General features: G+C 41.1%; 4 protein-coding genes across 5 annotated transcripts; all 4 read left to right on the top strand.

The window, feature by feature from the left end:
- Positions 1-5,029: 5,029 nt before the first annotated feature.
- On the top strand, positions 5,030-7,972 carry LOC112466039 (fidgetin-like protein 1). 2 transcript variants are annotated; one of them, XM_025033918.1, is made up of 3 exons: positions 5,030-5,493; positions 5,588-6,026; positions 6,216-7,972. In XM_025033918.1, exons 1-3 carry the CDS (start codon positions 5,309-5,311, stop codon positions 7,365-7,367), a joined length of 1,776 nt encoding a protein of 591 aa, XP_024889686.1. In that variant the 5' UTR covers positions 5,030-5,308; the 3' UTR covers positions 7,368-7,972. The 2 variants fall into 2 exon arrangements, with proteins under 2 accessions (XP_024889686.1, XP_024889684.1); XM_025033916.1 differs by having other exon boundaries at positions 5,031-5,493; positions 5,588-7,971.
- Positions 7,973-8,689: 717 nt separating this feature from the next.
- On the top strand, positions 8,690-11,012 carry LOC112466018 (mRNA export factor). Its single transcript, XM_025033863.1, has 7 exons — positions 8,690-8,907; positions 9,002-9,298; positions 9,410-9,583; positions 9,750-9,821; positions 9,892-10,173; positions 10,261-10,455; positions 10,549-11,012. Exons 2-7 carry the CDS (start codon positions 9,041-9,043, stop codon positions 10,633-10,635), a joined length of 1,068 nt encoding a protein of 355 aa, XP_024889631.1. The 5' UTR covers positions 8,690-8,907; positions 9,002-9,040; the 3' UTR covers positions 10,636-11,012.
- A 686-nt stretch (positions 11,013-11,698) lies between these two features.
- On the top strand, positions 11,699-18,067 carry LOC112466009 (WD repeat-containing protein 19). Its single transcript, XM_025033850.1, has 20 exons — positions 11,699-11,713; positions 11,937-12,316; positions 12,416-12,626; positions 12,722-12,834; positions 12,914-13,331; positions 13,393-13,623; positions 13,706-13,831; positions 13,914-14,211; positions 14,286-14,484; positions 14,573-14,670; positions 14,741-15,023; positions 15,217-15,442; positions 15,517-15,769; positions 15,865-16,175; positions 16,260-16,409; positions 16,480-16,576; positions 16,644-16,850; positions 16,942-17,228; positions 17,306-17,382; positions 17,457-18,067. The coding sequence occupies exons 1-20, from the start codon at positions 11,699-11,701 to the stop codon at positions 17,581-17,583; spliced, it is 4,107 nt and encodes a 1,368-aa protein (XP_024889618.1). The 3' UTR covers positions 17,584-18,067.
- A 1,398-nt stretch (positions 18,068-19,465) lies between these two features.
- On the top strand, positions 19,466-22,168 carry LOC112466010 (membrane-associated progesterone receptor component 1-like). The gene is made up of 3 exons (XM_025033851.1): positions 19,466-20,302; positions 21,058-21,207; positions 21,812-22,168. Exons 1-3 carry the CDS (start codon positions 19,957-19,959, stop codon positions 21,976-21,978), a joined length of 663 nt encoding a protein of 220 aa, XP_024889619.1. The 5' UTR covers positions 19,466-19,956; the 3' UTR covers positions 21,979-22,168.
- The last annotated feature ends 575 nt before the right edge of the window (positions 22,169-22,743 follow it).

The raw sequence follows: 22,743 nt of genomic DNA on the forward strand, positions 1-22,743 counted from the left end.
GATTAAAATTGAGGATGCTAGAAGTCTACAACGTGCACGAAAAATTAAATTGCACGCAGATGAGAGAAGTAGAAAAACATGAAAAAAAATTTTATCGTTCAAAGTTTTATCCGCATCTTAGGCTTACATAAGCTTTATATTCAATTTGTAGATAATATCTTTTTCGTATTATTATTTCATATTGATATTTTCAACATAATTATATGAGATATTAATTTACAATAAAAATAAGTTACCAAATTCTAAAAATACTCTTTCTATTTTCTTATAATACATTAATCAAAGAATTAAAATTAAAACCCATTCCTCTGCAAGATCCTATACTAATTCATTTCAATATTTCCGAATCAACAGGTCGTACGATAGAAAAGTTCACAACAATATATAATAACACGCACAAGAACAGAATAAATTTATCGTTCGATAAATTTGATACAGTTCACAGAACATTACTCCTGTTGCAAAAAATGACTAAGAAACTAAGCGACATAAGCGATATAAAATTGAGAAGCAGATAGAAATTTTTCAACAAATAAAGTTAAATATTTTTAAAAAAATATATTATTAGAATAAAATTACTAAACAGAAAAAGATATTGAAAAGAAACTCTTTCTTTTTTATTTGTAATTTTAAACTGTTGCCATAAATTATTAAACTTGCAGATACCTAAAAATTATTTTGCAAGATTTCTTGATAGATTTCTCTACTTTAAATGTCACCAGTTTCCTCGTACATTCATTCCTACTGACATTACTGAAGTCAGAAGCTCATAAATTCTCTTGGAGCGGTGGTCGATAGCTATACAGCGGCATTACTGTTTATCCACTACATCAACAGAGCATTGTAGATTGGCAGGTAGAGGCTCGGGGATAAAATTAATCAACGGAAATTAAGCCAATTTTGGAACGGGAGTTTCCAGACTAGTAAACCGAACCGAAACACCATTATTGACGTTTGATCGCCACTAATCACAGAATTCACCGACGCTAAGCATATTTTGCACACTAAGTACACGTAGCGTGTATAGCAATCGTTAAAAGCCCATTCGCGGAAGTCGAATAAGCTGCATTAGATCAACTGTCTGAGATCAAGGTTTCCTCCGAAAAAATAGCACGATTTACGTCACAGTTTCCTCTTTTAGCTTTTAGCTCCTATACCAATCTCGCTAATACCTTCGATCGTACTTGATCCTTCGATCTGACTTGAGAAAGTGTTTGCCAACAACCCTTCGATATCTTTTGTATCACTCTCTATATATATCTCTCTATTTTTATTATAAATACAAATTAATAATTTACCCCTTTAACAATAATTAAATTTTATATTCTGAATTAAAAAAATTAATTATTCTTATACCTCTCTCTAAAAAAAACTCTTTCTCTTCATTCTAGATTTTCTTTTATAAAAAAACCTAGCTTTCCTTTTTGTTATAATAAATTATTTATTTTTCTTAAAATAAAAAAGTCTATTTTTTAATAATAATTTATTTAGTTTTGTAAGAGTTGATATAAACATTGAAAGTTCTGAAAAAAGTAGGTAAATTATTTTTTTTACACCTTTCTAATCTTTTTAATTGTTTTAAGAGAATTAAGTAATATATTTTTTTAATGCAAATCAATATCTATGTATTATTCGTAAGAAAACTTCAATAAGAAAATGATAAACTGTCGTCTTCAATATGTTTGAAAATTTTCTATCCTGTTCGCTTCGCAAATTCAATACTTTAGAAGCACGCTTGACGTCTGCAATGTAGAAGAGATGTCATTCTTTCTCTCGTAAGCTTGTTACAGAAGTTATTGTCGGGAGAACACTATTGACGCTTGATACGTCAAGTCTTAACTGTCTTATGGTGTTTGCGAACTCGAATGCACGCTCTGCGAAATTCTCACGAGTTTTATGGACAGCTTTTGTTACGATTTAAATTCCAACTTTATTGTAACTAACTCAACCATGAAGAATCTTCGCGTAATCACTAGATATTTCCTTTTCCCGAGAGCTTGTAAACTTCTCCCTCTCGTTTCGGCGTTACGTAAACCGGCCTTGTTTATTCGCTTCACATCTCGATAATAAATCACTGTCCATGCAAAATTCATGAATTTTTAAACGCAAATTTATACTTATAACGAGCAAAACGTATCACTGCAAAAACACGGTAAATAAATATATGATAAATTAATGTCGTATATTATTTATATATCCATCTCCCTATATTTCTCAAACGGAAATAAATGCATTGAAATGGATTGACTGAGAAATATAAATGGTTTTCACAATGATTAATTACATAAGATGTTATTCGTGTCATTATCTTCTTGAATGAGTCTCTCTGAAGATGAAAGGCGGAATAATTTATTTATATAAAAGATACTGTATAATTATTATAAAAAGCGCGAATAATAATTCTCTCTCTTTCTTTTTCAAGAATTGTGTTATAATTCAGAACTTTTAACGTCCTCGTTAAATTGTCTGCTAAATAATAATATCTTCATAATAATAGACAAGATATGTTTTTGCAAACATCACTGAGCTTCGATCAAGAAAGTAGAATATGTTATATCTTTACACAGCGCGACAAGCACGTATCGCAAGAAACGCGCTTAATCTTAATGCGCGAAACTCATTTTGCTCGTCGCAATTGCATCGCTGGCACTTTAATTTAGGCGACACATTATATATTACGTTTTTGCAGGGTGTTTTAAAGCTGCGGATTAAAATTTCGCAAGCGTCTTCCTCAGCCGGTTCAAAGAAAATGTTGCCTTAGCAAAACATTTAAGTAGCAGCCCTCGCAATTAAATAAAGCTTCTGGCAAAAACTAATTTCAGATTAACGGCAATTATTTAACGGCAATATATACGGGATAAACGTGGAATTGGAAACGCCCTATATGTATGTACGTGTCCGATAGTCTTATGGTCCCCGAACACAAATGCGGTCACGACGGCGATCGAATGTAACCCCAATGGAACAATGTAACCCCTTATACTCACCACGTAGCAGTTTCCGCGGCGATCGTTCCTGTCATCATCGCGATCCATAACGAGATGGCAAACAGTCGTGGCTGGTCATGCAGGGAATTCAGTCCGAGAGTTCCGAGACCGTCCGGACGCTGAAAAAGATTGATGGATAAACAGGAATGCATCGGGGAGAAAATTCATTTCTATATGTAGAAAAGCGATACAGGCAATCTATACACTGAGAAAAAAATACTTGAAAATTTATTCGTGGAATATAAGGTTTATTTCACAGAGAGAAAGTTTATTTCACAGAAATAAACCTTAAGTATATTCCACAAATAAATTTTTAAGTATTTTTTTCTCGGTGTAGGTAAAAAACCTTCGTTTTACTTTCTCCTTTATTTTGTAAGTTTATAAACTCAGAAAAATGTTTTTTTATTAAATCTACCTAATATACTTCTTTGAATTAAGGAAACTAAATACAAAGAAATCTATTTTCTTGCAAATAATAATTTTGTTCGGTATGATTATCTCGTAGTTTTATTATTTTTAACGCCATCAAGTAACTTTACGTTCTCTCACTTTTTTGCATTAACATTATTTAATTATGTGTTAATGAAACAATAAGCCTCGTTTTTGTTCGTGTTACTACCCGATTGCCTCATTATTTGACATTTCGCTGTCGTATGTAAGTAGAATCCATTGCGAGGTGCGAATCGGGTTTACTGTAGTTATTACGGCTTTGCCGGGGGGGGGGGGAAGCAGGCATAAACGGACGTGTTACAAAGTTTATATAGCTAATAATTAAATGTTTCGAAACTGGTGCGCGCCGCGGGTGCTATTCCGATTCAGACTGCGTGCATTGCTCGCACTGTGAATTATAGACGTTGTTATGAAGAGATAACTATATGAGCTGAATAGCATTATATATCTATTATTGTTACGATTAGATGCGCAAATGATGTGAGTTTCCATAGAGTTATAAAAGTTTGGAAATGTAAAAAATTAACGAAATGCAATCGAAAGCGAAGGGATGATAATTATATAATATAATTTTTTTTAATATAATTGTACTCCTTTATATAAGAAAAAGTAAAATCTTCCTTTTGCTGGATATTTTAATTTTTTAAATGTGTTTTAGTTTTTAAATAAACCCTTATATTGCATAATAATAATGAATACTGAAAGTATGAACCCTATTAAAATAAAAAAATTAATCAAATTAACCTAATTTAATTGTAAAATTAAAAATAAATAAACAGACAAGAGCATAATTTAATAAGTTATCATTAAAATGCTCATTGCAGTTATTTCATAAATAAATTCTTATCTTCTTAGCGTTTTCAATTATTTAGACTGTAGATGATTTAAATATTCCAATTGCTCTCTCTATTGTTTTCTATATAAAATTATAAAACATTGGATGCGATCCACTAGACGACTAAACGCTTCAAACGCTTGTTGTCCTTGTTCAATATTTGATAGACAACAAGAATGAAATGTTTAATTCCGCAAGAGGGTTTGTGAGCGCCAAGTGGATCGCACCCATTATATCGCGAAAAATAATATATAATGTCTAATAATATTTATAATTAACAATATAATTAATAATGTAAGTAACAATTTTGCGATAAATGATACAACATCAAGAATTTTGATAACACGCGTACGTAAGATATATTTTAAAACCCTTCGAAAGCTTGACACGAGCTGAAGTATATTTCTCACTATTTCCCACCATTTTTATTTGGTGCCGCGCGTCGCGCGTTGAAATCCAGTGATAAATTATCAAACGATAATACGATAATACCTCGTTGGCAAATTCCAACGTTCCCGTCAAGTCGCCTCGCATGGATTATCTTGGCTATTAAACAAACTTAATTCTATCTACGGATCGGATGGAACTAGGATGATATACTTTAATTTTGGAGAAAGGGTTGCGTATATTCGTCGAAGCCTCCGACTCCGAGGCCCGAGCTCCGGTCTCCGACGACTCGGAGGTTCGATCTGAAGTTAGGTGAGGTTACGCGACTAACGCGACACGACTACCACAACCTGACGTCGAAAATCGACCAGAAACGGGCCTCCGCGATCAGCCAATCAACAGCGGGCGTGAAACACGTGATCCAAAACGCATTCTGATTCCGGAGTGAGTGTGCGCTCAATGTACGCAATATTTCGCGCCGCAACAGGTGTAGGGTAGAAGTTGTTGTTATCACGTGTCAGAGATAATTTGAGATAATTAAATCTTAGCGCCAAACGATTTGTTAAGACGCGATGACGCTTCAATTGCGATAACGCTCGAAAGATATTCTGTGCTCCTGGTACTTTATTATATCATACCTTGACGCATCATGGATAAGGATGTAAATCCTGCCGGTGCGAAGACACGTGTTGCACAAAATTCGAAGGAGGAGAAGAATAATGTTTTGGCCGCCTACCACACCCTGAAATTTTCAAAGGAAGATAAGGATTGCTTCGATGTCGCGGACATCGAACGCAGGTCTCTCGCTGTGAAGTACATGACGACAAAGTTGTTGTAAGTAAAGTGCATACGTGCACGTCATAGTTTTTCTGTCATGTTAAATTTGTCACGCACATTTTCTATTTACTTGTGAATGTCTATTGCGCAGCGATTCGGAAGGTACGGCGGCGGAGCTGCTCCGAAAGGGTCTTAAAGACTATCATACTCTGGTGAGAGACAAGACTGGAGTAAACAATTACTGGAAACAGATTAAATCTCAACTATCGAACGTGAAAAACGATCCGTTGAAGTGGAAGTCGAAGTTGGACGATGAGAAGTTGGACGCCACGCTGAAATTTATAAAACCTTTGGCTTGTCAGAAGCTCAACACTCTACCTTGCAAAGGAAGATCTTACAGCGATAGGGATATAGAGAAAATAATAAACAGTTCGAAGAAGGATATATCGGAGAGAAGTAGAAAAATCTCTCCGCAGTTGCAGGCAACTTCTAGCCAAAGTTTGAGTCAAGAATTCTCATTGAAGCCTAACAGTGAACAGAAAATATCTACTTACTTCAAGAATATTCCTAGAAATAGTATTAATAAGCATGTAAGTCACGCCAAACAGAATACACCCAAAGTACAATCAAACAGCCATTCTTATCCGAATTTGGATAAATTTGTGCAAAAAATGCCTCCTAAATTAAACAATAGTGATACGAATGGTAAAAACTCGCGCAGCAGACTCGTACCGATAGATCCGCATGCACCGAAATTAAAGCCAGCTACTCCTCCACAGTCCAGCAGCGAAGACGCCAAAACGCAAAGAGTCACTCTCGATTCCTTCAGAAGCGCCAGGGACGAACTCCACATCCAGGAGATGAAGAAGAACAAATCGGCACCGAAGAAGACTCTGGGCGGTCGAGGAGCGGCCAATGCTCCGTTCATCTGCCCGTTCAAACGCGACAAAGAAGAGCAAAGTAACAGTGCGCCGCAAGGCACAGCGAGCGGGGAGGAAGTGGAGGATGAGAGGCTGAAGAACATCGATCCGAACATGATCGAGCTGATAAAGAACGAGATTATGGATTTGGGTAAAACGATAACGTGGGACGACATCGCGGGGCTCGAGTACATCAAGAAGATCGTCAAGGAGGTGGTGGTGTTCCCCATGTTGAGGCCGGACATCTTCACGGGTCTCCGCCGTCCGCCCAAAGGGATCTTGCTCTTCGGCCCGCCCGGCACGGGAAAGACCCTCATCGGCAAGTGCATAGCCTCGCAAAGCAAGTCCACGTTCTTTTCGATTTCAGCGAGCTCACTGACCTCCAAATGGATCGGCGACGGGGAGAAGATGGTCCGCGCGTTGTTCGCGGTGGCCAAGGTTCATCAGCCGTCCGTCATCTTCATCGACGAAATCGATTCGCTGCTGACGCAGCGTTCGGAGACGGAACACGAGTCCTCCAGACGGCTGAAGACGGAGTTCCTGGTGCAGCTCGACGGCGCGGCGACGTCCGAGGACGATCGCATTCTGATCGTCGGCGCGACCAATCGGCCTCAGGAGTTGGACGAGGCGGCGAGGAGACGTCTCGTCAAGAGATTGTACGTACCACTGCCGGAGCTCGAGGCGCGTAAGCAGATAATAAACAATTTATTGAGATCGGTGCACCACGATCTCGCTGAGGAGGAAATCGCGAGGATCGCGGAGAAATCAGCGGGATATTCCGGCGCCGACATGACGAATCTCTGCAAGGAAGCGAGCATGGAACCGATCCGGAGTATCCCCTTCAGTCAGCTCGAGGATATAAGAATGGAGGAAGTGAGGCACATAACGAATCGCGATTTCGAGCAAGCGCTGATCAACGTGCGACCCAGCGTTTCTCAGTCGGATCTGAACATTTACATCGAGTGGGATCGTACTTACGGATCTGGGACCGCTCCAAGCTATAAGACTTAGTATAAAATACAATTAACTTAATTTTTGTTGTGTACAAATTATTGAAAAGAAATTCTCTCGTATCTTATTTTTGTAACGCCAAGTTTTCTAACAAATACGCGATTGTGTGAGATAGGAAAAGCTTTTTAATGAGAGTTAATTAATTCTTAACTCTATCATGATTATAATTGTAATAATAAATATATAATATAATCGTATTTATGGATCTGATACTGCCGAAAGCTATAAGACCTAATGTAACATGCAAATAATTTAATTTTTTTGTTGTGTACAAATCATTGAGATTCTCTCTTGTGTTATTTTTGTAACGCCAAGTTTTCTAACAAATACGCGGTTGTGTGAGATATTAAAAGCTTTTTAATGAGAGTTAATTCATTCTTAACTCTATCATGATTATAATTGTAATAATAAATATATAGTATAATCGTATTTATGGATCTGATACTGCTGAAAGCTATAAGACCTAATGTAACATGCAAATAACTTAATTTTTTTGTTGTGTACAAATCATTGAGATTCTCTCTTGTGTTATTTTTGTAACGCCAAGTTTTCTAACAGATACACGGTTGTGTGAGATAGGAAAAGTTTAATGGGAGTTAATTCATTCTTAACTCTTATATCATGATTATAATGTAATAATGAATATATAATATAGGCTGTGGTCCACTTGATGCTACAAATACTTTGGAGCGTTCTTCTTCTCCTTCTTTCTTCATTGAAAGAAAAGAGAAGAGGAATGCTTCAAGCATTTGTAGCGTCAAGTGGACCGCAGCCATAATCGTATTTATGGATCTGATACTGCTCAAAGCTATAAGACCTAATGTAACATGCAAATAATTTAATTTTTTTGTTGTGTACAAATCATTAAGATTCTCTCTTGTGTTATTTTTGTAACGCCAAGTTTTCTAAGAAATACACGTTGTGTGAAATAAGAAAACCTTTTTAATAAGAGTTTTACATTCTCAACTCTATCATATGATTATAACAATAAATATAGTAAATTAATATTGGCTATTAATTAAATGCTTGTTGAAACAAATTATCTGCCTTGCAGTCTACAATCGTAACTTAAAATACTAATATTATCATGCAATTTAAAAAATGGAATATATATATATATATTAATATTATATTATAAAATAATATTAAATTAATACTAAATATTTCAAATAATGATTTTCAAATTGGTATGGAATAGAGAATTTCTAGAGACTCGTGGACTTCCCTATTTTATAGCCAATCGTTGATCATCATTAGAAAATGCTGGCTGCGCTCCGATATTTACTGTCAGTTTCCTATCTCAGTACCATCTACTTTCCTTGTCGTATTGCGACGCGTGCGCGAAGCTGAGAACTACAGCGAGAGATGTCGGCCTTTTATTTTGATTGAATTCACAAATCCGCGAGCTCCATCGTTAAAACGTTCACTCCGTACTGCTCCGTATTGCTTTCGTATTTCGTTCAGCATCTCGTTCAGAATTGATTCGGGCGTGGATGATGTAGAGATTCCCCGTTCTCGCCTGCGTGACGTAAACTGCCAGGTAAACAATATCGCATACTTACATCCCGCATGAGGGAGGAGACGGCACACGCGGGAAATTGATCTGTCCGTCACCGATATATTTCTACCTGCAGAGAAATCGAGAGAGACGATCGAGATCCAGCCGATCAAGTATGTTCAATCAGAGCAACTCGTTGAGGACGGCAACGTCGAACACGTCGAATCCGATGCAAGACTTCGAGGTTGTCTCGCCGCCGGACGACTCGGTTTCCAGCCTGGCCTTCAGTCCGGCGTCCATACCGCAGAATTTCTTGGTGGCCGGCTCCTGGGACTGCAACGTTCGCTGTTGGGAGGTGGAGCAATCCGGCAAGACGGTACCGAAATCCATGCAGAGTATGGCAGCGCCGGTCTTGGATGTGTGCTGGAGTGACGTAAGTCCCTTCGTTAATATGATAATAATAATGTAATTATATATAACAAACACAACTGCGGATAAATAACAGCACGAAAGAATGTAATAATGACCACGTGATAATTGTTAGGATGGAACCAAAGTATTTATGGCGGGTTGCGACAAGACGGCAAAGTGCTGGGACCTAGCTACGAATCAGAGCGTACAAGTGGCGGCTCATGACGCACCGATCAGAACATGCCACTGGATAAAGGCATCTACATATTCTTGTCTGATGACTGGTTCCTGGGACAAGACACTAAGGGTTAATATTCAATTTGCAATCTTACTTTAAGAATTAACATTATATTTTATAATTCATCAAATTCTTTTGCCTACTAGTCTGTCAGTTTTCTTACTATATTTGTTATTATTATTAAAATATTTCTCTAATACGCCTGAAATTTGTTATCAAAGTGTGAAATTTTCAGTTTTGGGATCTGCGCAGTCCCAAACCGGCGATGACTATCAACCTACCAGAAAGATGCTATTGCTCGGATGTTGTAAGTGCAAGCAAGTATATAATAAAATACATGACGCTGTGCGGTATCGTTGACACTAATGATATCACAGGACTACCCCATGGCGGTTGTGGGAACGGCCGGACGCGGTTTAATAGTCTATCAACTGGAGGGCAGTCCGCGCGAATATAAACCTGTCGAATTGAGCCTGAAGTATCAGTATCGTTGCGTGGCGATCTTCAGGGACAAGAAGAAAGTGCCGACCGGCTTTGCGATAGGAAGCACGGAAGGACGCGTTGCGATTCATCATCTGAATCTCAGCACAAAGGAGAACTTTACGTTTAAATGCCACCGGACTAACGGCACGCCCAATGGATACCAAGACATCTACGCGGTTCGTAGACGTGAAATAAAATTTAAAAAATGAAATACGTCCTTTATTTTCTTGGGCAAGCACGATAACTTATCGATTCGCGGACAGGTAAACGACATAGCATTCCATCCGGTGCATGGCACCGTGGCGACCGTAGGCGGCGATGGTACTTTTGGTTTTTGGGACAAGGACGCACGTACCAAGTTGAAATCCTCCGAAACGATGGAGCAACCCATCACACGTTGTTGTTTCAATCACAATGGGCAGATATTTGCGTACGCGGTTTCTTACGATTGGTCCAAGGTGCGGATTCCCACACGACTTGCTGTCGTTCGATGAGTAAATTAATCGTCGAAATTGTCTGCACGTAACATAATCGATTTGCAAATGTTTCAGGGCCACGAGTACTACAATCCGGCGAAGAAAAATCAGATCTTCCTGAGACCGTGTTACGACGAACTGAAACCGAAGGCTACTCCCTAAGCTGATGACGAGCACGAACGAAGCGTCGTGAGCGAAACAACAGTATGAATCCAGATGCAATTACGAGGGTTCGCGTACTTGTGGCCGATAAAATCATGCTATCGATACTTTATACTTAAAAAACTGTTGATATGCATGTAACATAAAATACAGTTAAAATATAACTATCGGCTTTTTGTATATACAAATTATGGCATAGGGTTGGTACTACAAAACGTGTTTTTGGTAATGTCATTTGTGTGATTAATATTTATCTTCCCATATGAATCCGCGAATATTGATGGATGTGATAGAGCGGATTGCCACGATTACTCGCAAAATAAGTTAATATTCAAAAATAAAAGAATCCTTTTTACAAAATATATTTTTTAACGAAATTACACATGTACACGCCTTTTCTTTTACTTTCAACGTTCTCGATGTCATTTCCCTTCTACAGTTGAATGACGCATTATGTCTAAAGAAATCAGCAGCAGGATACTTGTAAGTAAAATCTTGAAAAATCAAGTTTAAAAAAAATGAAATTTCAACTGACATAATTACTATTTAGCTGATTATTATTATTGGTTAGCTGTTATAATAATTATTATTTAACACATATATTATTATTTGGCTGACAATTATATTTTTGACGAGGCCTAGTTTGAATTATCCTTCGTGCTTGTTTAAAAAAATTATTATCGAAATCATCAACAAAATTAAAAGCTGATAGAAGAGGTAATTATACAGATCTCTGACAAATCTTTGACAAAAAAATGTTTTCTCAACTAGCCATCAATGATATTGTTATATTGTGTTTATTGTTATCACTACTTTATCTATCGAGTTATATTAGCTAGCAGTTTTCCTCGTCAACGTACAGATGCAAATCGATCGCACAAGCAAAGCAAAGCAACACAAAGGTAAACAATATGGCCGACATAGGAGATATGTCGGTACGCGAAAGCGACATTGCTTAATAAATCAATATTTAAGCTATGCACATCGTAATGCCGTATAGATATATCACTTAAATGCGCGGACTGACCAATTTCCCCGTCAGAGACAAATTCTCCGCGTTACGATGTCGTCGGAGAAGGTAGGTTATGTTAGCGTCGACAGACCTACTCTATGCGAAATTGTTTAATAAAAATATCAACGTTAACGATACCAAGTGCGAAAAATACGTTCTACTTAATCAAATCTGTAATCTATTCGTCTCATTTTATCTATCGCTACGTAGATTTTACGCTTTTTCCTCTATTTCTGCGCGCAAAGGAAAATGTTCGTTTAATTTTTAATTTACAATTTTTTAACGACAGGTCCTTTATCGATTAGACCAACCCCACGGCAGCGGTAACGTCTACATTTCCTGGCGTCCTGGCAACAGCACGCATCTGGCCACGACGGGTTGCGACTCCACCGTTGCCATTTTCGACAGGCAAGGGGACATTCAGGAGCGGATACCAATTTCCGGATTGTGCACCGGCTTCGGCTGGGACTCGGACGGGGATCTGTTGGCCATAATATCGCAGAATTCGTCGACTTTAATTCTATGGGACGCCACGACTGGGAAAAAGTCCCAGATAGACGCGGGCGTGAGGGACGGGCTTACCTGCATGATGTGGGCGAAGAAGAGCTGTCTGCTGGCGATAGGAACGCAGAAGGGAAATCTGGTGCTTTACGATCATATAAATGCCAAGTACGATATCAGGCCAAAGACGAGAAACAATGAGTCATGAATGTAATATAATGTAAAATGTCTTAAAGTTACTCTATTTAATTCTTCTGCGTTGCACAGGCGGATACCTATTCTGGGAAAACACAGAAAGCGCATTTTATCCGGCGCGTGGTCGGCAGACGGTCTTCTCGCATTGGCAAGCGAGGACAAGGTTTTAACCATCAGCACGAGCGAGGGCGATACCCGCCGAGAGATAACTCTTCAAGGCGATCCGTCTCACATACAATTTAGCGAGATGAAAATGGACCACAGACTAGGCGGTGAAAACACGGTATAATATTTCACTGACACTCGCTGTTAAAAAAAACATCCACAAAATATTCACGTAGAGCTGTTACTTTTACGTGTGCAAAAATATGTACTTAGGTATCCCTCATCGTTAGCAAAACGACATTGTTCCTGTACAACATTCTGGATCCGGACAATCCTATTGAATTGGCCTTTCAGAAACGTTACGGGTTAATTGTAACTTACAAGTGGTAATTGTCTACTAGTAATACGAAATAATTCTAACGCGCTGTACTGTGATAACGATGCGCGTGCATTTCTATCTTACAGGTATGGCGATGGTTACATACTGGTAGGATTTGAGGCTGGTTTTTTTATCGCGATATCGACGCACATAAAGGAAGTTGGTCAAGAATTATTTCAAATCAAGAATCACAGAGATTCTCTGACGGATATCGCGTTGAGCCAAGCGGTCGGGAAGGTGGCTACTTGCGGCGACAATACGCTGAAAGTGCACAGTCTGCAGAATCTCGAGGAAACCGAGACGTTGATCACGGTGACCAACGAAAATGGAATCAGCAGTATCGAGTGGTCGACGGACGGAACGATGCTGGCAGTCGTGACTTACGTCGGCAATATTTTAATTTATTTGATAGAGATTCCGAAATTGACCAGCGTCTGCGGGAACAAAATAGCGTTATTGACGAGCCTGATGGAAGTGACTGTACATCTTTATACGTTAGACAAGGTACCTTCCAACGACGCAAAGTGACAAAGCGGACCTTTTCACCAATGTTCATGTTTTTCAGGACAAACCGAGCCCGCAAGTAATCAACACTATAATAGAACCGGCGATATTAGCGGTGGGTCCATCACACTTAGCGGTAGGATTAAACAATAGAGCGCTCTTCTGGGATTTATCTATAAGCCATTATGACAAAATACATTTCGAGAGAGATTATTTGGCCACGATAGATAGCATCCGCTTGAATGAGACATATGTATCGGCGCTATTTGACGGGAAACTGCAGTTGCATTCGGTAAGTATGAGTTTCTAGTTTAATTACAAATCAATAGTGAGAATCGCGCAAGACGTGCTTGCTAATTCTACTTCATGTGCAGATTAAATCCGATCAGACTCTAATAAATAACGGAAAGGATACGAAGATGTTCCCGGATTCGAATTTTTCCCACAGTAGAATAACGTGTCACGCTCTTTGCTCGGATTTCCTGGTTTATGGTAATGACGTAAGTCAGCATCATCCTGAGATAATTTTGAACAACGTTATAAATTATAAAACTTGAAAATGCGTCTATTTAAAATTTTTAGATGGGTCATATTATATATTTTTGCTTGGAGACATTTCACCAGTGTACCGAATTTATGCATAACAATGGAATAAAAGAGTTACATTTGGACGCAAATGGAATACAATTGTGCTTCGTTGACAATAAGTCTGACGTCTATGTATTTGATCCGATAAACGAAGCGGCCATTGCCGTGCCTGATTGTCCTGATAACATTGACGGCATTCTCTGGGATCAGAACATATTTGAACGTGCTATATTTGCAGTGTACAACAAAAGCGTTATTGTAACATACATTTTTGTAAAATACTTCGTTGAAGGTAAGTGAGACCTGAATGAGCGTCATGTGTTATCTCATCGCGAAATCTCACATATTCGATTGCATTGTGAACAGGTACCAAAGTAATAAAAATAAGTACGACCAAGTTGCCATCGGATTCAGTGCCTTTACTAATGTACTCTGGCGAAGTAACGCTGAGTACAATGGGTAGTAAATTAATACAATCAACATTAACATCCCACGAAGAAGTAGGGAATATCGTGGAATCGAAAAAAATTAATGAGATTTTTAATAATCAAATTTTGTGTAGACGGTAAGATTTATACAATCCAATTTATAAATAAGGAGCTGTGTACAAAATATTTGAAACAAAAGAAAAACATTTTTGGATTATCTGTTAGGTTCCAGCAAGCATGGAACAGCTGCGAAAAATTAAACGAGAAAGATGCTTGGCTAAAACTGGGACAAAGCGCCATTGCAAATTTAAATGTCGAATTTGGTAAGGCATGTTTCATCAATTTTATATTACGACATTAAAATAAATATTACATGAAATTTATCGTACGCAGCTATTCGCGTGTATCGGCATATGGAAGATGCTGCAATGGTATGGACGTTACAAAATATGGAAAATATAGATGAATTGGCTTTGTTATGCGGACACGCGTGTATATTACTAGGCAATTATAACGAAGCCGAAAAGTATTTTCTGCAATCTTCCGAGCCCGTGCAGGCCTTGTATCTGAGGAGAGATTTAATGCAGTGGGAACAAGCATTAAGTTTGGCGCAAAAATTAAAACCCGACGAGATCCCTTTTATTGCCAGAGAGTATGCCCAACAATTGGAGTTCACGTAAGAGTTTTATATTAATCCTATTAATTATATAATCCAGTATAAACAAATCAGATTTCATATGGTGATAATATATAACGATTATAAATTATCCAACTACTTATCTTCAACAAAATATCTCATAAAAACATACACAACAACTTTCTTGTATACTGCAAATAATTATTATAAATGAATGTATCTCTTTGCACAGAGGAAACTACCCAAAAGCTCTAACAAATTACGAACGCGGTCTAGTTGATTACAACACGTCCGCTTTGGCTGCGCAAAATCCTCACCATCGAACTCAATGTTTAGCAGGAATAGCGAGAATGTCTATAAGATGCGGTGATAGCAGAAAAGGCGTCGGGATAGCCATGGATAACGAAAGTTCGAGGCTATTGCGAAAAGAATGCGCGGAGATTTTAGAATCAATGAAGGTATATTCACTTCTACTAAATTTCGAAGGTTTAATTGTATGAAGTTAATTGCATAAATATTTGTGTATCTCTAGCAATTTAGCGAAGCTGCGCAGTTATACGAAAAGGCCGAATATTTCGACAAGGCTGCATCCGCATATATAAAATTGAAAAATTGGCACAAAGTGGGACAGCTCCTACCGCAAATATCGTCGGCGAAAATTAACATACAATATGCTAAAGCCAAAGAATCTGAGGGTAAATATGAAGAAGCTGCCAAAGCGTATGAAACCGCCAAGGATTACGATAACATAATCAGAATTAATCTGGATCATTTAAATAATCCCGGTAAATATATTTTGTATTTGCGTTTTGTTACTCCACAACAGGATATATTAGTAATATTTAAATAATATACTTGACCAAATTATTTTATTCCACAGCTCGCAGCGTTGAAGTTGTTCAACAAACCAAAAGCATAGAAGGTGCAAAGATGGTTGCGAAATATTTCCAAAAGATGAACGACTATAATTCGGCTATCAAATTTCTGATTTTATCAAATTGTCACGACGAAGCCTTTCAATTGGCCAGTCAACACGGCAAAATGGAATTGTACGGGGAAATCTTGGTGAACACGATCGATGATACCAATGTCCGGAAAGAAGATTTTAGAAGCCTCGCGTTGCATTTCGAGTCTCAGAAAAATAATCTCTTAGCTGGAAAGTACTATTTCCACGCTAAGGAATATCAGAAGGTGAATTTGCAATATCTTTGCAGAATCTCGAGTTTGATCATGCAAATAATAGCGGCGTTTTAACACGGGCTTCTTTTTTTTTAGGCTCTACGACATTTATTGAAAGCTGCGCAACTGGTTCCAGATGACGATAGAGCGATTACCTACGCCATAGATACTGTCGCATCTGCGAAGGATGATAAGTTAGCTAATCAATTGATAGATTTCTTATTAGGTGGCGATGGATTACCGAAGGTTATTACTATATTTATATATAAATAACGCTTAAGAAGAAAGATTCTAACATGTTCGTATTCCCTATTAGGACCCGAAATATCTGTTCCGATTGTACATGGCTAGGAAGCAATACAAAGAAGCGGCTAAAACGGCGATTATAATTGCAAACGAGGAGCAAGTTAATGGTATGTATTTATGCCCATACTAAAAATGTATAACGCTACAGTGATATGGGATCTTATTTAACTTCAGGAAACTACAGAAACGCTCACGACGTCCTGTTTGGCATGTACCAAGAATTGAAGAGAAATAAGATCACCATACCCTTGGAGATGCAGACCAATTTAAGACTCCTGCATTCCTACATCTTGGTGAGATTACACGTGAAGAGAAGCGATCATTTACGTGGTGCCCGGATGCTTATAAGAGTAGCCAACAACATATCGAAATTTCCATCACGTTAGTACGACGAAAGCCGTTCTCCGCGGCGATTAACGCGAATGAATTAATTCTCGGCTTACGTGGTACAATGGTACGTTTTACGTTTCAGACATCGTACCGATATTAACGTCGACCGTGATAGAATGCCATAGAGCGGGCTTGAAAAACGCGGCTTTCAATTTCGCCGCTATGCTGATGCGCCCCGAGTATCGGGGCCAGGTCGACGCGAAGTACAGCAAGAAGATCGAGGCGATCGTTAGGAAACCACCGAGAACGAAGGATATCGAGAACGAGGATGAGCCCCTTACCCCGTGCCCGTACTGCAAGAGCAGAGTTCCCGAGACTGAAGTAACCTGTGATAAGTGTAAAAACACCATACCTTTTTGCATTGCAACGGTAAGACCCGCTTAATTATCGCTTACTAACGAGAAGAGCGCGCCAACCGAGTTCTCTCGTTTCTATCGTGCTTACAGGGACGACATATCGTGGAGGATGATTTTACGGTGTGCCCCCAGTGTGATTTCCCAGCCATCAGAAGTGAATTTTTAAGGTAAATATCACAAGAAAAGCGCGAGTATTATTTAAAATTATCTGTTGCGATAAAATTTTAATTTGTTGCGCTAGAATCGTGGAATCTGAAGAATCTTGTCCGATGTGCTCGGAGAGAGTTAATCCCGAGGCCGTGTCGTCCGTCACTGATATCCGTCCGTACCTCGACTATCAGGAGGCAAAGGCGATTATAAAGGCTTAAAAGATAACGAGAGTTTAAACGTGTAAAATCAACTTTTTACACATTTCAGTGTAGAGTAACATTCGTTTAATGTACGAGAGAAAACTATATCTTGGCTCACGCAAACTAGGCACTCGATAAGGATGTTTATCTCTAAACATCTGCATCTGTGCTGCACGATTCAGAGGTGCCTTATCATTATCGCGTTTGCCTCGGGCAGACGCGACGGAAAGTAGCGCGGTGCCTTCAACTTCAAACAATAGCGATAGTAAATAGACCGCTCCGATTGATTGAAGCGACAAAGCGTCAGTATTCTCGATACAACAGTGCCGTCCATTTTAAGTACAATTTATCCAAGTACAAGTAGATTATATTAATTATATATAGATAGATATACAAATATAGATTATATGTATAAAAGACTCGGTGTGTCGTTTGCTACACCGAGCTGCGTTTTCATGTAGATTGCCATATATGTGAAATAAAAAATGACTGATACACGGTATACATCCAATAAGTCTATTTTCTGCAGCTGCATTGTTTTTCGCACTTGAAACGGGACACGTTGGAGGGAAAGGAGGAAGGAATTCAGCTGCAAAGAACGAACTGAATTCTTCTTACGCGCTCGCTGTATCTAAAGTGAAACAAATATATGTGTTTGAACATATGTTGGAAATTCAGCGAGAAGGGAAATGAGTGCGGCAATAAAGAAAAACCAAGTCTCTTGAATCGAAGGAGATTAATAATTACAGCGTCAATGATCTGCAAAAAAATTCTAGAAGCGGAGCCTTGGAACGGGACGAAGTCGCGTCTCGCGTTACGTAAGGTGTGAGAAAGGAAAGGGTAAAGAGTAACGAGGATCCTATCGTAATCATAACAGCGTACGCTCCGCTCGGTCCCGTGACCGTCATAATTGCGGCGGGGCGCTCGTACGCGATACGCGCATCTGAAACACGTGACTTTGCGTAGCATGACTTTGAAGAATCGACGCCCATGACTGTAGGTTTTTTTCCTTTCGCCAATCGCCGGGGAATCCGAGGCTGGACATTTCGCGATATTGAGAGGCGATATTTTCCTATTCTGTTACGGAGATTCCGGTGAATCTTAAACGGGGAGGACGATAATCTCTTCCGGGCGGCGTGGCTCGTAATCTTTCTTTTTCCTCTCGCGACATACTTAACTGTTTTTCGCACGACAGGCAGAGAGAGAGAGAGGAAGCGAAAACGGTACATTCTAACTTATTGCAGAAGAGCAAATGAGTACGACTGCGAATATATGTTTCGTATGTTGATATAACGGACGTCGGATGATCGGCGAAATGTGAAATGTCAAAATAGAGAGGACGAGCAGGGCGGCAAAAATGTCGCGGCACCGACGACGACGCCCGAAAGGCTCTGGAGTAGCCCCGTCATTGAATTCTATGCCGCAAGCTACGTTATAGCTTACGTTGTACATATTGACACCGGTTACGCCGACGATCACGCGAGGATGCAAAGTCTCGATTTTTTTGCCTAAATACATCCTCATTAACGCAACGCAATCGTCGTCGCGACGGGAATAAGACTTCAATTTTGATGGAATGCGTAGTCTCGAGAGAAACAAGGGGGGCCGCGCATACTTTTTCGGAAAATGATTTCCGTGCCCCCTCTCCCGCCCTCGTCAGTCTTCGGGACCGACGTACATACGGCCCTGCGACGCACCACCGCGGTGCGGCCACGTAGAACGTGGCTCAAATCTCCGTCTCTCCTCCGTCTCGTCTCTCCGGCTTCTGCGCCGCGCGACGCGCGTATGTACACACATACACGCGGGTGGCGGGAAAGGAAAGGAGGGGAGCACAGCAGGGTGGACTACGGGGCACGGGGCGGCGGGGACCACGTCGCTACGTTGCTCGTTTGCCTCGTTTACACGCGCACCGGTACGCGCGTCGTTGGTGGCGATTAATCGTAGCGTAGCGCGCGTCGCGTTGAGTGTTGAGTCGTCATCGGCGAGCGGCGCCTAGTCGGCGATATCAGTCCGCGGCTTCCGACGATCGGCTCCGTTTTTACCCACCCTCTCCCGCGCGCGCGCGCGCGAGTTCTCGCTTCTCCGCCGCGGATCTCGGATCCAATCCAAATCCGACCAAAGTCGTACGACTCCGGCGGACTCGTACACGCGTCGTCAGACACGCGCCACGCATAACGGCGTCATATACGTGCGCGCCCGGCCGCCCGCAGCGCACGCACAGACGCACATCGTGACGAGAATTCGGGAGCCGCGCACGCCGTTTCGGTTTCTCCTCTCTCCCGGCGCGTCCGTAACCTCTCGTCTTTCGGTCTTCCTCGGCGACAGCGAGACACCGGGCGACACTCCTCGCCCGCCGGGTAGACAGATAGGTCGGTTCGGGTTTTGGTCAAGATGGCCGAGAAGAGCGGCTCGCCGGCCGCGGCTCAGGAACAACAGCAGCAACAGCAACCGCAGCAGTCGTCGCAGTTCCTGTCGAGCTTCATCGGCGAGATCGTCAAGAGCCCGGTGAACCTCGCCCTCGTGGGCGTGATCGCCATCCTGGTCTACAAGATCGTCAAGAGCCGCACGCGGCCCGAGGAGCCCGTGCAGGAGGTGAAGAAGCTGCCGAAGCTGCGCCGCGACTTCGCGGTCGAGGATCTGAAAAAGTACGACGGCAAGGGCCCGGACGGCCGGATACTGGTCGGTGTCAACGGCAGCGTCTACGACGTCACCAGAGGCGCCAAGTTCTACGGCCCTGGTGAGTCCGGAGCGCCGGGGGACCGCCCGTCCCCCCCCCCCCCCCCCGCGCCAATCTCCCCCGCGCGCGCGTCGTCATCGGCGATCAATTCTCCCTCGTCCGCGCCGATCTCTCCGTCGCGGGTATTAGCGATCGAACCATTTTCCCCGGCTCGTGATGATTTGGTCCTCCGTCTCCTCCGCCCCCCCTCTTTCCTCCTCCCCGTCGAGATTTTTTCATTCCGTCTCTCTCTCTCTCCCGACGGCCGCGCGTTTCATTAGTCGCCTTTTTTTATTAGCTTGCGGCCCCGCGGCAAGGAGTGCCCGCGATGATATCATGCTACCGCGGCGCGTAAAAATAAAATCGCGAAAGTCCCCGCCGATCTCGTCACGCGAGCAATTGTGCCTCGTTCAATTGCGCCGCGATATACCCGGCCCGGCGATAGCGGTTTATCACGTTCCGTGACGTGCGTCGCGGGCGAAAAGGTCTGGCTAAATATGTAGAGAAACGGCCGGATATGTACAGGCCGCGGCGAGACTCGAGAATTCCAATCCGTATTGTCTTCGGAATCGGATAAGCCCGGCGGCCGAGAGTGGAGGTAGCGATAAAATTGCGAATAGATAAGTGACGATTAGCGGCTCGAATTTTCTCTCTTGCTTTACAATGCTTTGCATCGTCGATGATTTCTAGTAGGAATAAGGTAAAGGGCCGGATCACAGGAAGCGCCCAAATGTGTGACCTTCGAAAATCTCATTATTGTTATACCTGTTGCACAGGTGGACCCTATGAAGCGTTCGGCGGCAAAGATGCCAGTAGGGCACTCGCGAGGTTCGCGGTGGACGCCGCGACGGACAAGTACGACGATCTGAGCGACCTGAACACCACGGAAATGAATTCCATCAAGGAGTGGGAAGAGCAATTCAAAGGTGAGCGCATTTCGAGCGGCCGATGATGGTGGCTGCCGACAGCGAGAAGGGAAAATTATCAAAGCGAGCTGCTTCGCGACGCCACGCTAATGTATCTACGTAATTTATATAAGAAATTGTTACAGAGGTCGATCTTATCTCGAGTTTGATACTCATTAGTGGAACGTTTTCTTTCAGACTCGATCTTATCTTGAGTTAATACACATTTGTAGTTTATTTTGAAGATGTTATCCGCGTAGGGCATTATAGTAAAAAGATCTAGTGGCGTAAAGTCTTATTGATAAGGTACAGACGAGACGAATGTTTTTTTTTTTTCCAATTTTACATAAACACAATGTTCTTCCTAATGATATTCTTCGCCTGTATGAAATGGCAAGTTCTATTTCTAACACTAAGCTAATACACAGAAGCTTTCAGTCTCATGAATAATGCAGGAGAGCATGGTTCAAGGCTTTTTTTTATCACACACATCGGTCTTAGCCTATGAATATGATATGGAAACTTGATAAATATTGAGATAAATATTGAGACACGTGGCTGAATTATTTTAAAAAGCGATCGAAGATATCTAAATACGTTTTGTCTTTTTTTCCTCCTATTGCAGAGAGATACGATTACGTCGGAAAATTGTTGAAGCCTGGCGAAGCACCGACAAACTACTCCGACGAGGAAGAGGAGGGTAGCCAGCAGGAGACCGAGGCGAAATCGGAGAACGACACGGAGAAGAAAGCGGATCAAAGCGAGACCGCCGGAAAGTCAAAGAGCGATTGACCGCGTGATCGCATCCCGACGGCGGAACTGTTTCAGAAGCCCACTACGCACACGCTGTTGTTACAGAAATCCTTGAAATTGTCGCTCATGAATATATATCTGGACGTTCGGCCGAATATTTTATTACTTCGTAACGATAATCGGATAAGGAGGCGAAAGGCCGGCTTTTAATCGCGTCGAGAAGCAACATGAAATACATTTCCGAGAAAAAAAATAATAAAAGCTGGTGGTTACGCGCGAAGACTTTGTTTGAGCGTCCGACTCACGCCGATCGGCGTGCGGGCGCTTCGTGTCTTTTAATGTTTTTACATATGTACAAAAGATTTTCTACAGAAAACGCCAAGAGCCGAATCAGTGGCAGATAACAACCGTATATATTCCATTGTAGATTCTCGTTGAATTACTTGCATTTCCGACTGTACGACGCGCGCGGTGACGGTACGCGCGCTCGTATCCGTTACCCTGCACGAGTACACGGCGAGTACGGCATGCATTTTGAAGTTTAGTTTTAAGTCCGCCCTATTGAATGTAAAGTTCACTTCGCGTTCGTGCAATTTCGCGCGATTGAAAAGAATCGCGATACCGAATTTGCGGGAGAAGAGGTATCACGCGCGCAAAGATGTACACTTTGGAATAATACGCTTGCGAATAATCCGATTTGGCGCTCGTTAATTCTGACAAACCGCTAAACACAGAGTTGTGTTTATGTTACATCTTTAATACGCAATCGTATCGGACGTGTGATTATTATTAGATGAGAGAGAG

The sequence above is a fragment of the Temnothorax curvispinosus genome, unplaced genomic scaffold (genome assembly GCF_003070985.1).
Source record: "Temnothorax curvispinosus isolate PA1 unplaced genomic scaffold, ASM307098v1 QBEX01015766.1, whole genome shotgun sequence".
Classification (NCBI taxonomy): Eukaryota; Metazoa; Arthropoda; class Insecta; order Hymenoptera; family Formicidae; genus Temnothorax; species Temnothorax curvispinosus.

Bases quoted from the DNA above. Each gene is read 5' to 3' on its own strand.
- LOC112466010 (XM_025033851.1), top strand. From the start codon at position 19,957: ATGGCCGAGAAGAGCGGCTCGCCGGCCGCGGCTCAGGAACAACAGCAG. The intron at 20,303-21,057 runs GTGAGTCCGGAG...CCTGTTGCACAG, and splicing joins CGCCAAGTTCTACGGCCCTG to GTGGACCCTATGAAGCGTTC. The intron at 21,208-21,811 runs GTGAGCGCATTT...CTCCTATTGCAG, and splicing joins GTGGGAAGAGCAATTCAAAG to AGAGATACGATTACGTCGGA.
- LOC112466018 (XM_025033863.1), top strand. From the start codon at position 9,041: ATGTTCAATCAGAGCAACTCGTTGAGGACGGCAACGTCGAACACGTCG. The intron at 9,584-9,749 runs GTTAATATTCAA...TGAAATTTTCAG, and splicing joins CCTGGGACAAGACACTAAGG to TTTTGGGATCTGCGCAGTCC. The intron at 10,456-10,548 runs GTGCGGATTCCC...CAAATGTTTCAG, and splicing joins TTTCTTACGATTGGTCCAAG to GGCCACGAGTACTACAATCC.
- LOC112466039 (XM_025033916.1), top strand. From the start codon at position 5,309: ATGGATAAGGATGTAAATCCTGCCGGTGCGAAGACACGTGTTGCACAA. The intron at 5,494-5,587 runs GTAAGTAAAGTG...TCTATTGCGCAG, and splicing joins TACATGACGACAAAGTTGTT to CGATTCGGAAGGTACGGCGG.
- LOC112466009 (XM_025033850.1), top strand. The intron at 12,317-12,415 runs GTACGATATCAG...TGCGTTGCACAG, and splicing joins TACGATCATATAAATGCCAA to GCGGATACCTATTCTGGGAA. The intron at 13,624-13,705 runs GTAAGTATGAGT...CTTCATGTGCAG, and splicing joins GGAAACTGCAGTTGCATTCG to ATTAAATCCGATCAGACTCT.